The sequence below is a fragment of the Crinia signifera genome, chromosome 8 (assembly GCF_055691185.1).
Source record: "Crinia signifera chromosome 8, ASM5569118v1, whole genome shotgun sequence".
Classification (NCBI taxonomy): Eukaryota; Metazoa; Chordata; class Amphibia; order Anura; family Myobatrachidae; genus Crinia; species Crinia signifera.
Window position 1 is genome coordinate 19,493,299 of NC_139224.1, and position 16,810 is coordinate 19,510,108.

The 16,810-nt window shown below is 50.0% G+C and overlaps 1 protein-coding gene across 3 annotated transcripts; it reads left to right on the forward strand.

Moving 5' to 3' along the window:
• Positions 1–488: 488 nt before the first annotated feature.
• Positions 489–16,489, forward strand: LOC146026952 (uncharacterized). 3 transcript variants are annotated; one of them, XM_083157987.1, is made up of 7 exons: positions 489–959; positions 10,114–10,154; positions 10,250–10,380; positions 10,824–10,951; positions 11,172–11,231; positions 15,678–15,867; positions 16,245–16,489. In XM_083157987.1, the coding sequence occupies exons 2-7, from the start codon at positions 10,145–10,147 to the stop codon at positions 16,353–16,355; spliced, it is 630 nt and encodes a 209-aa protein (XP_083014113.1). In that variant the 5' UTR covers positions 489–959; positions 10,114–10,144; the 3' UTR covers positions 16,356–16,489. The 3 variants fall into 3 exon arrangements, with proteins under 3 accessions (XP_083014113.1, XP_083014112.1, XP_083014111.1); XM_083157986.1 differs by having other exon boundaries at positions 490–874; XM_083157985.1 differs by lacking the exon at positions 489–959 and adding an exon at positions 8,675–8,942.
• The last annotated feature ends 321 nt before the right edge of the window (positions 16,490–16,810 follow it).

Genomic DNA, 16,810 nt, shown 5'->3' on the forward strand with positions numbered 1-16,810 from the left:
GGGCCGAAGGTTCCCCATACCTGGTCTAGCTCTTCGCTCACCATGCAGGGGTATACAATACACTAATTGGGGGCTATGTGCCCAGGTGTTGCCATTGACACCAAAAAAAATGTGAGAAACTCCCGACCCTTTCATGGGTCGACATTTTCCATGTCGACCTACCACACCCACTGTATGGATGTTACAGATTGCGGGACAGCTGCTTTTCGGAGGAAGTTGAGTTGCCCCCATAGATTTGGATCTGTCGCAGCAGACCGTGGTGAATCCGCACCTTAATAAGGAATAGGCCCCATGATGGGGTGATTGGTTGCTATGGGTTACATACAGTTCCTTATCACTTGCCAGTGAATCTCTGGACGGTGCGGCTGCCACAAAGGCGATAATCTTACACATGCTTATAGCTGCCAATCTGCAAAGTGGCCGCTCGGGACACAAAGGACATAATTGTGTTCCTCTGAGAGCAGGCGCCTGTTCCAATTAACCACTTCGCTGCCAAACTCCAGACTTCCGCTGGCACAGGAAGGCTGTGCGGGTAATATGGAGTAACCATGCCACAGAAGTCGCCAGGCTTGGTCATTGCCAGGCCTGTGCTACGTCCGGAATTCCGAAAAACTCTGGCATCACAAATCCCCTCTGTGGGAGCCCCCGGGCAAAGCCCTAATCCTGGAGATTGTCACTTGAGGAACCTATTGTCATATTGGTTTCCAATAGAAGCAGGAGGTCACATGATGCAAACAGTATAACAAAGGACAGGGGAAAGTGACAGGGACGGGATACAGTTACAGTGCAGGAATTACACATGGCCACACTTTAATCCCAGGATTACACCTTTACATCGTCATAGACATCTCTGAGCCTGGATTTACAGTAAGAGGTGAGCACAGATCCAGTTACACTTTGCCCTCAGCTTTTCCGCAGGCATCGCTTTGTAGAAGAGGTTCTGCAGCAGCCACTGTACTGTAAGTAACATGATCAGCTGATGAACCTATGATAGAACTCTGTAGGAGTGTATTATATTATAGCACGGTTGGTGTAATGATCAGCATTGCTGCCTCACAGCACTGAGGGCATTAGTTCCTACCAGGGCCTTCACTGTGTGGAGTTTGTATATCCTCTCCGTGCTTGTGTAGGATTCCTCCGAGTTCTCCAGTTTGATCACAAACATATACGGGTAGGTTAACTGGCTCCCAACAAAATGAACCCTAGTGTCTGTGTATATTGTCAGGCTAGATGGTTCTTACCTGCTGTCAATTTGTGTCTATGGGAATTTGTCTTAAGGTGCGTACACACTGGGTGATAAACTGAACGATATTGCTTATTTTAGCCCGATATCGTTCAAAATATCCCCCAGTGTGTATGCAATGAATGATGCGTGCTTCGTCAATTGTGTATGCACCTTTTCTGTCCATATGCCTACCATATAATTACTCTTTTCTGCCCATTGAGAAGTGTTGCTTTGTAACTGTAACCCATTGTCTTATTCACATCATGCTTTTAAGTAAATGGCCCCTCAGCTTTCATTCATTATATATATAAAAAAAAAAAACACATGGTTCCCCCAGCACATTGAATGATACCAGTAACCGGATTTAACCCCTTGAGTGCCAAGTGAATTTCTCAAAATAGGGGTGAAAATTGTCAAGCAAACATTGTTGTTTATCATAATGACCTGTAATGTTGCCTTATATACGAAATATCATCTTTTTTTTTTTTTTACACAACATTTTCTGTTTGGATTTATATATCCAATGTGAGCGACGCTGGAATTTGTAGCGGATATTTTGAACACCTCTCACAGAGATATTGGCACTCAAAGGGTTAATGACTACATGATAAAAGAATTCGGAGATCTTGGTTTACATATAATTGGAAAAACGTTGGGAAGCCCCCAAGAGTATTGGGGATTCCTTATTGCTATATCTAGGTGTGGGGGTGCAGCACCCCAAAAATCAGCATTAGCCAGAAACACCCCCATGGCACACCCCTAGTTATGGCTCTGGCTAGATCATTCCCAGCACTCATCTCTCTCAGTGGTATATTCGATACTTGTTTCCTAGCACAGCCACAATCGCTGCCATCGTGTGTAATTTTTAGTGGTCTATGACGCGACCGACGCGATGCCCCCGATTTTCCCATTGAAAAAAAGTCAAAATCGCGTCGGTCGCGTCGTATGCGGCTAAAAAAGGCTTAAATGGTCCAGACGCGATGCCCCCGATTTCCCATAGGAAACAATGTTAAATGCCTCAATGTACCCGCGATGCCCCTGATTTCCCATAGGAAACAATGTTAAATGCCTCAATGTACCCGCGATGCCCCCGATTTGCCATAGGAAACAATGTTAAATGCCTCAATTTCACCAAATCATCATAGGGAACAATGGTAAATGGGCCAGAAACCCCCAAAAACACCCCTGAACAGTGAAATGTCCCTACAAAAGTAGTTTATGCCACCCCACGATCAACGCGAACCCGAAGCGTGGCGAGCGCAGCGAGCCCGCGAGGGGCGGCGGTACGCGTCCTCCGACCTTTTCATACCCCCACTATCCACGTCGGCGTGGAGTTGAGAATAGAATAGTGTGGCGAGCGCAGCGAACCACCGAGCCCGAAGCGTGGCGAGCGCAGAGAGCCCCGCGAGGGGACGCGGATACCTTCACAGGTAAACGCGTCCCTTCGCGGGCTTCACAGGTATCCGCGTCCCCTCGCGGGGCTCGCCACACTATTCTATTCTCAACTCCATGCCGACGTGGATAGTGGGGGTATGAAAAGGTCGGAGGACGCGTACCGCCGCCGCTCGCCACGCTTCGGGTTCGCGTTGATCGTGGGGTGGCGTTAAATACTTTTGGGGGGACATTTCACTGTTCAGGGGTGTTTTTGGGGGTTTCTGGCTTTTGTTCCCTATGATGATTTGGGTAAATTGAGCCATTTAACATTGTTTCCTATGGGAAATCGGGGGCATCGCGGCTAAATTGAGGCATTTAACATTGTTCCCTATGGGAAATCGCAGGCATCGCGTCGGTACCATCGCACCCGATTTTTTAGTGCATGCGATGGCCCCGATTTTTACTCACGATGCCCACGATCATGATCGTTGTGGCCGTGCTAGGAAACAAGTACCGTAAATTCCATTAGTTACGTTGCCACCTCTCCAGGATTTCCTGGATTCTCTCTGAATTGGTGGCAACCCTCCAGGACATTTTTACAGTATCCTGGATTTTGGGATTTTGAAAGCTTCCATAGCCTCCCAACTGAGTGTGCACACTGTCAGGGGCGTAGGGAGGGTGCTACAGGGCATGCACAGTGCGTCCGTCTCCAGCACTTGTGAGTTGCTGCCTGCCCCACAGCTCCTTCTACCTCTTAAGGCCCCCATACACTAGCCGATTTTGGTCAGATTTCAGCCAGATCAGTCGGATCTGGCCGAAATCGGACCAAAATCGGCTAGTTTTGATGTCCCCTCAGATCCGATGCGCGGTCCCGTGCGCATCGGATCTGAGTCGGGTGGTCGGACCTGCTGCACGTCCGACCACCCGACTTGGGACCTAGTGGGGCGGCGCGGCGGTAGAGGGAGCAGGGGGGGCTGGGGGCGCTGCGGGGGACACAGGCGGCATAGAGCCGGCAGGAGCTGTCAGTACGGAAAAAAAAAAAAGCCCATACAATGAATGGGCAGCCTGTGATTGGCTGAGCGCTCTCTCAGCCAGTCAGCAATTGGCTGATAGAGCGCTCAGCCAATCACAGGCTGCCCATTCATACATAGCAGCAGCGGGGACGGGCAGCGCAGTGGCGGCTATTATATTTTTAAAATACTTGTCAAATGACCGGCCGCTCTGATTGGCTGAGAGCTCTCCGGCCAATCAGAGAGCGGCCGGTCATGAGACAGATATTTTAAAAATCTAATAGCCGCCACTACGCGTCCCGTCCCCGCTGCTGCTATGTGTAAGTACACTGCCCGGCCAGGTCAGCATCGCTCACCGCTCCCGCCACCCGCCCCCACCACCGCTGGCCGCCGCTGCCCGCCCCCACCACCGCCGGCCGCCGCTGCCCGCCCCCACCACCGCCCGCCCCCACTACTCCTCACCGCCCTGCAGCTCCCCGGGGTTTTTTTTTGCATGCGATTTATCCCATGTAAAAAATGGCACATCAAGTGCCAAATTGTATGTGAGCCTCCCCGGGAGCTGCCGGGCGGCTCGCAGGTAAATTGGGTCCGACTTGTCCCTAGGACAAGTCAGCCTTATGTATGGGGGCCTTTAGGATGCTGCAGCAGTGCTTCCTCCCAAACTGAGCCTCAGAGGGGACATAAGCCGGCTGCTACTGTGTATCAGTCCCAGGGCAGAGCCGTCTGTGCTGACAGCTGAGGAAATGGTTAGGCCAGTGTGGAGGGGGGGATTTGTGTGTGTGTGTGTGTATGTGTGTGTGCAGAGGCGTAGGGAGGGCGGAGCCACCGGAGCTCATGCTCCGGGCGGCGATTGGTCGAATGGCGCCGCCGGCCCGCCCCCCCTCCGCAAATGATTCCACTGCAGTCAACGAGCAGCAGCATGTGCTGTGCAGCGCCGGCGGCTGTCATGCCCGGCGCCTGCCTCCTGCCCTACGCGCCCGGTCCCTGCCGTCAAGCGTCACTGACGGTGGGGCCGGGCGGCGGCCTGACATATTAGTTATGACCGCGGCCGCGGGTTACATACCCAGGACCCGGGAGCCCCCAGCACCAGCAGCCCGGCACCGCGACCCTCAGCAGCAGCGGCGTGCGCATTTCCTGCCACAGCCAGCAGCGCCCGGGGACAGTGGGAATGACGGGGGACCGGTATATGGAGCAGCTCATCCCTCTGGTGAACCGGCTGCAGTGCAGGACGCTTGGAGCTGCCGCAGATAGCCGTGGTGGGCGTGCAGAGTGCGGGGAAGAGCTTCGTGGGCAGGTAACAGGCGGGAACCATGGTTGCTACATCTCCATGATATGGCACTGGTCAGGGGCCATGCCCACAATGGCTTTTTTTTTAAAACTGTGTGCACAGTAGGTAAATTCGCGGCCTGTGACTCTAGCCTGCATACCCTTTTCACTGATATATAATGGGCATCATGTGTGTGGGGCATATGTATAATAGGCATCATGTGTGGGGCATATGTATAATGGAGCTTCGCGTTGTGGGGCATATGTATAATGGGCATCATGTATGTGGCATATGTTTAATGAGCATCAAGGTGTGGGGCATATGTATAATGGAGCTTCACGTTGTGGGTCATAGGTATAATGGGCATCACGGTGTGTGGCATATGATTAATGGAGCATCATTCTAAGGGGCATTTGTATAATGGAGCATCACGGTGTGTGGCATATGATTAATGGAGCATCATTCTAAGGGGCATTTGTATAATGGAGCTTCATGTTATGGGGCATATGTATAATGGAGCATCACGGTGTGGGGCATATGTATAATAGAGCATCACGGTGTGGGGCATATGTGTAATGGAGCAACACGGTGTGCGGCATATGTGTAATGGGCATCACGGTGTGGGGCATATGTATAATGGAGCATCACGGTGTGGGGCATATGTATAATGGTGCATCACGGTGTGTGGCATATGTATAATGGAGCATCACGGTGTGCGGCATATGTGTAATGGGCATCACGGTGTGGCATATGTATAATGGGCATCACGGTGTGTGGCATATGTATAATGGAGCATCACGGTGTGGGGCATATGTGTAATGGGCATCACGGTGTGGGGCATATGTATAATGGAGCATCACGGTGTGCGTCATATGTATAATGGAGCATCACGGTGTGGGGCATATGTATAATGGAGCATCACGGTGTGTGACATATGTATAATGGAGTATTACGGTGTGTGGCATATGTATAATGGGCATCACGGTGTGGGGCATATGTATAATGGGCATCACGGTGTGGGACATGTATAATGGGCATCACGGTGTGGGGCATATGTATAATGGAGCATCACGGTGTGGGGCATATGTATAATGGAGCATCACGGTGTGCGACATATGTATAATGGGCATCACGGTGTGTGGCATATGTATAATGGAGCATCACGGTGTGTGGCATATGTATAATGGAGCCTCACGGTGTGGGGCATATGTATAATGGCATCACGGTGAGGCATATGTATAATGGGCATCACGGTGTGGGGCATATGTATAATGGGCATCACGGTGTGGGGCATATGTATAATGGAGCATCACGTGTGGGGCATATGTATAATGGCATCACGGTGAGGCATATGTATAATGGGCATCACGGTGTGTGACATATGTATAATGGGCATCACGGTGTGGGGCATATGTATAATGGAGCATCACGGTGTGAGGCATATGTATAATGGAGCATCACGGTGTGAGGCATATGTATAATGGAGCATCACGGTGTGGGGCATATGTATAATGGCATCACGGTGAGGCATATGTATAATGGGCATCACGGTGTGTGACATATGTATAATGGGCATCACGGTGTGGGGCATATGTATAATGGAGCATCACGGTGTGGGGCATATGTATAATGGGCATCACGGTGTGTGGCATATGTATAATGGAGCATCACGGTGTGGGGCATATGTATAATGGAGCATCACGGTGTGGGGCATATGTATAATGGCATCACGGTGAGGCATATGTATAATGGGCATCACGGTGTGTGACATATGTATAATGGGCATCACGGTGTGGGGCATATGTATAATGGGCATCACGGTGTGCGGCATATGTATAATGAGCATCACGGTGTGTGGCATATGTATAATGGGCATCACGGTGTGTGGCATATGTATAATGGGCATCACGGTGTGTGGCATATGTATAATGGGCATCACGGTGTGTGGCATATGTATAATGGGCATCACGGTGTGTGGCATATGTATAATGGGCATCACGGTGTGTGGCATATGTATAATGGGCATCTCTGTGTGTGGAATATGTATAATGGAGCATTACTGTGTGTGGCATATGTATAATGGACATCACGGTGTGTGGCATATGTATAATGGCATCACGGTGTGTGGCATATGTATAATGGAGCATCACGGTGTGGGGCATATGTATAATGGAGCATCACGGTGTGTGACATATGTATAATGGAGCAACACAGTGTGTGGCATATGTATAATGGGCATCACGGTGTGTGGCATATGTATAATGGAGCATCACGGTGTGGGGCATATGTATAATGGAGCATCAGGGTGTGGGGCATATGTATAATGGGCATCATGGTGTGTGGCATATGTATAATGGAGCATCACGGTGTGTGGCATATGTATAATGGGCATCACGGTGTGTGGCATATGTATAATGGAGCATCACGGTGCGGGGCATATGTATAATGGAGCATCACGCTGTGGGGCATATGTATAATGGAGCATCACGGTGAGGCATATGTATAATGGGCATCACGGTGTGGGGCATATGTATAATGGAGCATCACGGTGTGGGGCATATGTATAATGGAGCATCACGGTGTGGGGCATATGTATAATGGGCATCACGGTGTGTGGCATATGTATAATGGGCATCACGGTGTGTGGCATATGTATAATGGGCATCACGGTGTGTGGCATATGTGTAATGAAGCATCACGGTGTGTGGCATATGTGTAATGAAGCATCACAGTGTGGGACATGTATAATGGGCATCACGGTGTGCGTCATATGTATAATGGAGCATCACGGTGTGGGGCATATGTATAATGGGCATCACGGTGTGTGGCATATGTATAATGGGCATCACGGTGTGTGGCATATGTATAATGGAGCATCACGGTGTGGGGCATATGTATAATGGGCATCATGTGTGTGGCATATGTATAATGGAGCATCACGGTGTGGGGCATATGTATAATAGAGCATCACGGTGTGGGGCATATGTATAATGGAGCATCACGGTGTGTGGCATATGTATAATGGAGCATCACAGTGTGTGGCATATGTATAATGGGCATCACGGTGTGTGGCATATGTGTAATGAAGCATCACAGTGTGGGACATGTATAATGGGCATCGTGTGTGACATATGTATAATGGAGCATCACGTTGTGGGACATACAGTATGTATAATGGGCATCATGTGTGGGGCATATGTATAGAGGGAGAGTGAATCTCTCTGGCTTCTGCTGCTGCCCTGCTGTGCTGTATATATCTTTATATGTATATATATTTATTTATTTACAGCTGTCAGCATGTTATATAGCGCAGCAGATTCCATTACAGGTTGTTATATAGCGCGGCAGATTCCATTACAGGTTGTTATATAGCGCCAGCAGATTCCGTTACAGTGTCTTATATAGCGCAGCAGATTCCGTTAGTGTCTTATATAGCACAGCAGATTCCGTTACAGTGTCTTATATAGCACAGCAGATTCCGTTACAGTGTCTTATATAGCGCAGCAGATTCCGTTACAGTGTCTTATATAGCGCAGCAGATTCCGTTACAGTGTCTTATATAGCGCAGCAGATTCCGTTACAGTGTCTTATATAGCGCAGCAGATTCCGTTACAGGTTCTTGTATAAAGCAGAAGATTCCGTTAGCCATGCCCCCAGTTCATTACCGGGGGGGGGGGGGGGGGGGGGGGGGGCACCATGGCACCTAGCTACACCGCTGTGTGTGTGTGGACAGTCAGTGTTTGGGGCAGATATGCATGTTAAGAGAAGTAAGGGGGTGGGGGAGGTTGCTGTGAAGTTGTTGTCACTGGTGTCAGGGTGAGGGGAGGATGTATGAGGTATCTCTGTGTAGGAGTTGTCAGTAGGGGAAATGTGTTATTAAATGTAACAATAGGGACTTCAATACATGTCTGTATTAGAGGCCACGCCCACTTTTCTGAAGAGGCCATGCCCGTTTTACAAAGCCATGCCCACTTTTTCAGGAGCACACGCGCACATGAAGGTATGTGTGTGGGGGGGAATCTCCAGGAATCGAAGATGCCTGAGGTGGCAACCCGTGGGTCATGAGGTAGGCGAGCTGAGAGATTAATGCACAGAAATGCCAGCTGCAAACACCCAACTTGCTCCCCTCACTCCCCAATATCACCACCAGACTCAGATTTCTGTACGCAGCCTATAGGTACCGTAAGAGCAGCATGTAGTTACAGTTACTTGCACTGCGAGGGGACGCACCTGTAACAGAATTGACCCTTGTTTTATTGCAATATTTGTATATAATGTAAGCTTTGTACTCCTGCTTGTATCTATGCTGTCTAACATCTATTTATTGTACAGCGCAGGACTCACCTTAGAACTTCTAACAAATAAAACAATTATTATTAACACCAATTTACCGATCCTGTCAGTTACTTGGAATAGGCACTTTTACAGAAATATGGCATCAGGCATCACTGACCTCCCAAACTACATTCACGTTAGACAATCTTTTAAATGATATATGCATAATAACAATCAGTCATAATGCCAATTACAACCAGTGTACGCTATGGGCCTAATTCAGAACAGACCGCAGGGCAAATTCGTTCTCAAAATGGGCAAAACCAAGTGGGGCAGATGTAACACGTGCAGAGAGAGTTCGATTTGGGGGAGTTCTTTTGTTTCTGTGCAGGGTAAATACTGGTTCCTTTATTCTTACACCGCAACTTAGATTTCAGTTTGAACACACCCCACCCAAATCTAACTCTCTCTGCACGTTACATCTACCCCACCTGCAGGGCAGCATGGTTTTGCCCATTCTGAGAACAAATCTGCCCTATGATCAGGTCTGCATTAGGCCCAATATCGCCAACGATGCGCACTCCCGTGCATCGGCAATCACAGCTATATTCCTGGATATGTCCACAGTCGATATCGTTGGTAAAATCTCTCAGGGTCTATGCACTGTATCATTTGTCAGAGTCACAGAGGAATCGTGACATCACATCGTTTGCAATTTATTACCTCATAGATGAGTTTGAGGACAGAAGCTCCGCCCTCACTACAGAAGCGCCACGTGTCCGTTGCCTAGCGATGGCACTAGTATATGGTTCCTTTTCGCTGGGAATTGTCAGAAACAGCATAGACTTGTTTGGCAGCTTCAGTTCCTGAGACAATAAATCTGAGATCCTCTCCCCCCTCCATTGCTGCCGCTGATTGCAGGTTACCGCTTATGCATTACTGACTACTGTACTGTGTTACAGGACCAACGCTGACCCCCAGCAAGGCCCCACTATGAGCCTGAGTAAGTACAAGGCATCTCAGGTGTGGGCCACCATCCAACAGCAGCGCCACCTGTCTTGTCCAAAATAAACGGTTTCCTTTATTTATTTATTTTAGAAGGGGTGTCACTGCCAAGTACCCCCATTGTTACCTGGGGAAGCTGTAATCCTCCTAGAAGAAGATGCCCCATTACGCCCTTGTACCTCCCCGCCTTGCCTTCAGTAGCAGTGTCACATACAGCTAGTATGGTAAGTACGGCAGAGATATGATTATCACAGCACTTTGTTGTACAGACTCCATTGCACACAGATCTATCGATAATCTGATTTATCGGTACACTTTAGTTATGTAGCTTTGTGACTTGCAGTTGTTTTATTTGTGCAAATAAGATGAATCAGGGACAGGACTCTGCCGTGCCCCTTCCCTGGTTTGGGGGGTGGAGGTGGCTGAAGGGTTGGTAAGACACTAAGGGGTAGTGGGGACGGATAGTATGTACTGTACTTACCTAAAAGGTATCAGGATCCTTACAAGCGGCATACAAATATCGGTCATGTGACACCATCATCCAATCATTTAAGCAACCCGCGGTTAAACCAATTTATAAGCAGATTTTTCATGGTTTGATGTAGGTCTCCCACAATACGCAATGCCCTTACCGCTCACGTTCTGTAAATCTATCCTATTTACACAGTTCCCCCCTCGTCTAAACCCGCTGCACCCACCAGGCGTCAAGAGGAGGACGGTGAGCCTGGAGACCATGGGTGCTCACCATCATAATCAGCAGAGGGTTATGAACATGCAGCAGAAAGAATACAGCAGGTGAGCCTGGGACCGTGGTAACAATGGCCGTGGTTACTGTGCCACTGTTAGATGCTGATGAAGCCGGGTTCCTCTGGTAGGTACTGCAGCATGCACTGGTGGTAGAACGGTCCTGTACTTGTATTACAGTCATTGTAAATGACTTGTGGGGTTTTTTTTCCCGTTAATGTGAAAACTGGTGTGCAATTATGTTACCGTATCACCAACTCTGTTCCGCTAGGTTCCACCAGGGATGGAGACGACCGTTTTATGGCACAATAACAGAAAAAGAGGAATACAGGTAAGGACGTAATCTAGGTTAGTGCCTGAAGGTCAACCCCAAGGTGCGGGCATCGGGTCATGTCACCAGGTTGGGTGCGGGCATCGGGTCATGTCACCAGGTTGGGTGCGGGCATCGGGTCATGTCACCAGGTTGGGTGCGGGCATCGGGTCATGTCACCAGCCAGGGTGCGGGCATCGGGTCATGTCACCAGCCAGGGTGCGGGCATCGGGTCATGTCACCAGGTTGGGTGCGGGGATCGGGTCATGGCACCAGCCAGGGTGCGGGGATCGGGTCATGGCACCAGGTTGGGTGCGGGGATCGGGTCATGTCACCAGGTTGGGTGCGGGGATCGGTTTAGGTCACCAGCCAGGATGCGGGCATCGGGTTAGATCACCAGCCAGGGTGCGGGCATCGGGTTAGATCACCAGCCAGGGTGCGGGCATCGGGTTAGATCACCAGCCAGGGTGCGGGCATCGGGTTATGTCACCAGGTTGGGTGCGGGTATCGGGTAAGGTCACCAGGTTGGGTGCGGGCATCGAGTGTATGACACCAGCCAGAGTGCGGGCATCGAGTGTATGACACCAGCCAGAGTGCGGGCATCGGGTCAGGTCACCAGGTTGGGTGCGGGGATCGGGTCAGGTCACCAGCCAGGGTGCGGGCATCGGGTCAGATCACCAGCCAGGGTGCGGGCATCGGGTCAGATCACCAGCCAGGGTGCGGGCATCGGGTCAGATCACCAGCCAGGGTGCGGGCATCGGGTCAGATCACCAGCCAGGGTGCGGGCATCGGGTCAGATCACCAGCCAGGGTGCGGGCATCGGGTCAGATCACCAGCCATGGTGCGGGGATCGGGACAGGTCACCAGCCAGGGTGCGGGGATCGGGACAGGTCACCAGCCAGGGTGCGGAGATCGGGTTAGGTCACCAGCCAGGGGGCGGGAATCGGGTTAGGTCACCAGCCAGGGGGCGGGGATCGGGTTAGGTCACCAGCCAGGGGGCGGAGATCGGGTCAGGTCACCAGCCAGGGTGCGGGGATCGGGTCAGGTCTCCAGCCAGGGTGCGGGGATCGGGTCAGGTCACCAGCCAGGGTGCGGGGATAGGGTCAGGTCACCAGCCAGGGTGCGGGGATCGGGTCAGGTCACCAGCCAGGGTGCGAGCATCGGGTCAGGTCACCAGCCAGGGTGCGGGGATCGGGTCAGGTCACCAGCCAGGGTGCGGGGATCGGGTTAGGTCACACCAGCCAGGGTGCGGGGATCGGGTTAGATCACCAGCCAGGGGGCGGGGATCGGGTTAGGTCACCAGCCAGGGGGCGGGGATCGGGTTAGGTCACCAGCCAGGGGGCGGGGATCGGGTCAGGTCTCCAGCCAGGGTGCGGAGTTTGGGACAGGTCACCAGCCAGGGTGCGGAGATCGGGTTAGGTCACCAGCCAGGGGGCGGGGATCGGGTTAGGTCACCAGCCAGGGGGCGGAGATCGGGTCAGGTCACCAGCCAGGGTGCGGGGATCGGGTCAGGTCTCCAGCCAGGGTGCGGGGATCGGGTCAGGTCACCAGCCAGGGTGCGGGGATAGGGTCAGGTCACCAGCCAGGGTGCGGGGATCGGGTCAGGTCACCAGCCAGGGTGCGAGCATCGGGTCAGGTCACCAGCCAGGGTGCGGGGATCGGGTCAGGTCACCAGCCAGGGTGCGGGGATCGGGTCAGGTCACACCAGCCAGGGTGCGGGGATCGGGTTAGATCACCAGCCAGGGGGCGGGGATCGGGTTAGGTCACCAGCCAGGGGGCGGGGATCGGGACATATGAGTAACAAGAGAAACTTTTTCACCAGTCGAAGAATTTGACGCACCTTAATAATTGCCGTGATTAAATACAGATGATAGGGATTGAATACCCACCATATGGGGTAAATTGACTTCTGCATCATAGCAAATGAGACAGAATCCGATTGGCTGCTGGGAGCAACATCACCTCTTTTCCTTTTTAGTAAACTTTACCCCCAAGTCTGCCCATTGCATACAATTAGCAGTTACCCAAGACAGACCTAAATATCACAGCGCATTAGTATAGGTTGGTGTTAGCTACTAGCCAGGTAGAACCGGACGGCTTATCCCACACAGCAAGATCACATCTGGTACGACTATACGGTGGCAGACTAATCTAAGCCGTGATCGTTAGCCAGTATACACTTCAGGCTCACGTGCATTGTGTTATTGGCATATACAGGTCTGGCCGGAGAGATGAGAACTTACTTGTGGTGCAATATGTTCCCTAACAATACATGGTCTGTGTTTACACCATGTAAGACTATATCGGGAAACCTACATTCCCAATACACTGTAACAGGGGCTAGAGGAACAAGACAAGTTTGGCTACAGGGAATCCAACCAATAGCCAAGAACGGTTTCTCCAGGTGCTAGCGAATTGGCGGCGTTCCTTTCTATGCACTGCGGTCACCCTTTTGGGGTGCAATGGCGTATATGCCAACGTCTGTTGTACATTTGCATTGACTGCCGGCCACCGGGTCACTTTATAGTAGAAAATAACAGCAGAAACATTGTGTTATATTCAGCATGGATATACAGCAGTCATGTCCAAATTATGGCCCTCCAGCTGTTGTGAAACTACAAGTCCCATCATGCCTTGCCACAGTTTGGCTACTAGGGTATGCTAAAACTATGAGGGTATGGAAGACACTCCTAAGAGATCTCCAAAAACCCGCAGAACCCGGCGCTTTAAATAGAAAAAATATTGAAGATGTTTGTGAAAATAATATATATGTATATCAGTCTATGGCTGCAGCAGGGGCAAGTGAGTCTGCTTATAACTCACTAAAGGACTAAAAAAGAGAAGGTTTAATGCACCTGCGCTGCCAAAAAACTGATCTAAAATACACCTGCGATTTCACACTGAACAGAAGGACACCAGGGCACGGAATGATATAACAAATTTTATATATGAAAAAGGATATAAAATACACAAATATGCATATATTCAAAGGTCAAGGGTTACTCATATGCAAATGAGGTCCCAAGAAGCAAAAAATTGGTTAAAAGTAGCCAGCAGCACCAGTGAGGTAATGAAGTCTGCAAATGAGCGTAGCAGCACAGTCAGCATATGTTAGTATCAGCCGGATAATAAATAGCAGGAATGATTGAGTTAAATGACAGAATGGAGCAGGATTTTAGTAAGCCAGAAATATATGAAGCAGTTTGTTAGGATGGAAGCTCGATGCGATATGCCTGGTTTAAGCGCTTGAAACGCCAGGTGGTATGTGGTCAGGTAGCGCAGAGACTTTCCTTAAGGTATGCTCACCCTCCTTGATGTTTTTGGAGACGGTGGGGCGGGGAGCCCAGATGACGGTGGGCTCTACCCGCTGTAGATGGTAGCTGGCGTCCTTTATTCTCCAGATGTATGGCTGGCATGAGCCGGTTTTAGGGCAGCAAACGGCTGAGTGTGCCGAGCGGGAGTCTGCCGCTGGAAGCCGGAGTGTGCACAGCGAGACTCTGGGTCAATGGTGCTGTAGCGTGACCTCTCACGTAGCTTGGCGTGCTGGCGTATGACTTTGACGCGTTTCGTTCCCTAGCAACGGGAACTTTATCAAGACGTCGACGTCATACGCCAGCACGCCAAGCTACGTGAGAGGTCACGCTACAGCACCATTGACCCAGAGTCTCGCTGTGCACACTCCGGCTTCCAGCGGCAGACTCCCGCTCGGCACACTCAGCCGTTTGCTGCCCTAAAACCGGCTCATGCCCTGACAGCTATACATCTGGAGAATAAAAGGACGCCAGCTACCATCTACAGCGGGTAGAGCCCACCGTCATCTGGGCTCCCCGCCCCACCGTCTCCAAAAACATCAAGGAGGGTGAGCATACCTTAAGGAAAGTCTCTGCGCTACCTGACCACATACCACCTGGCGTTTCAAGCGCTTAAACCAGGCATATCGCATCGAGCTTCCATCCTAACAAACTGCTTCATATATTTCTGGCTTACTAAAATCCTGCTCCATTCTGTCATTTAACTCAATCATTCCTGCTATTTATTATCCGGCTGATACTAACATATGCTGACTGTGCTGCTACGCTCATTTGCAGACTTCATTACCTCACTGGTGCTGCTGGCTACTTTTAACCCATTTTTTGCTTCTTGGGACCTCATTTGCATATGAGTAACCCTTGCCCTTTGAATATATGATATTTGCCTTTGCATTATATATTGTCTAGATTTATTTTTTTAAATATATGCATATTTGTGTATTTTATATCCTTTTTCATATATAAAATTTGTTACAGTGTGAAATCGCAGGTGTACTTTAGATCAGTTTTTTGGCAGCGCAGGTGCATTAAACCTTCTCTATGCTAAAACTATGGCAAGGCATGCTGGGATGTGTAGTTTTACAGCAGCTGGAGGGCCACAGTTTGGACATGCCAGGTACACAGGTACTTATAAAGTACAGTTATTTTTTCATCTCAGGAGAGAAATTAGACAACTCCTTAAGAAGCAAATGACTGATAAATGGGCCATGAAGAGGGAGACGCTGTCCAGTCAAAGTAAGGAACTAGAGATCCTAAAGGAAGCCGACAGGGCCGCAGTGATTCAGGACGTAGAGCAGGAAAGAGCCAAGTCCCTGTTCCTGCGGAGATACAGAGACGAGAATAAGAAGGTAAGGCCGGCAGTATCTGTGATCCGGTACATGCAGAGGTGGCGCTATAGGTGGCTGAAATTAGGTGGGTGGGGTTGGAATCGTTTGGTTTACAGTATGCCGTACAAGATTATGCTATTACATTCAGGTCGTGTTTAAACTTGCGATCCATCACCAAGATCTCTCAATAGGATAGAAATGCAAATATTCCAAAATACAGAAATAAGTAATATACCAAATAATTCTGGTCCCCAGTATTTGGGATATTGGAGGCAGAACCCGCAATAAGATGGGGAGGCCACTAGGAGCGCAGTGCGTGTCTGACTCCATTGTCCTGGCAAAATCACTATAAATTAATTTTAAATGCGATTATCGATGATCATTTTTCGCTTTTACAGCTAATGGAGAGCAAGTGGCAAGAAAACCGCTTGACCCGATCCTTGGAGACGCTAAAGGAGAGAGAACTGCTGCAATACAACCCGATCAACTGGAGCGGAACCCTGAAATAAACAGATGGAGCTGAGCTTGGAACCAAGAAACCAGCAATATAGAACCGGACCATACACAGAACGTAGCGGTTCCCAAACTCCCGTAGGAAAGTAACGAACACTGAGATGGTGCGACCGATAAAGGGCTTTGCAGAGTGGTCTCTTCTGTTTTGATGTCCAGATAAAATTAAGGGAAAAAAAAGGGTACCGCTGCACTCGCCATGCTTCTGGCACACATTCTATTCTCCCCCCACACCCTAGTGGATTGTAGGCTATGAAATACTGACTGTGAGCACAAGTTGGCTCAAATACAAGTAAAAAAACGCACGTCGACCTTCCCATTGTCAATCTAATGCTTGTGTCAACATTTCTACCTTAAGGCCCCCATACACTATACGATTTTGGGCCGATTTCGGCACTTTGGGCCGATAACCGGATGAAATCGCAGGTGTGTGATATATGATCTGATCCGATGC

Bases quoted from the DNA above. Each gene is read 5' to 3' on its own strand.
- LOC146026952 (XM_083157985.1), top strand. The intron at 11,232-15,677 runs GTAAGGACGTAA...TTTTCATCTCAG, and splicing joins ACAGAAAAAGAGGAATACAG to GAGAGAAATTAGACAACTCC. The intron at 15,868-16,244 runs GTAAGGCCGGCA...TCGCTTTTACAG, and splicing joins ACAGAGACGAGAATAAGAAG to CTAATGGAGAGCAAGTGGCA.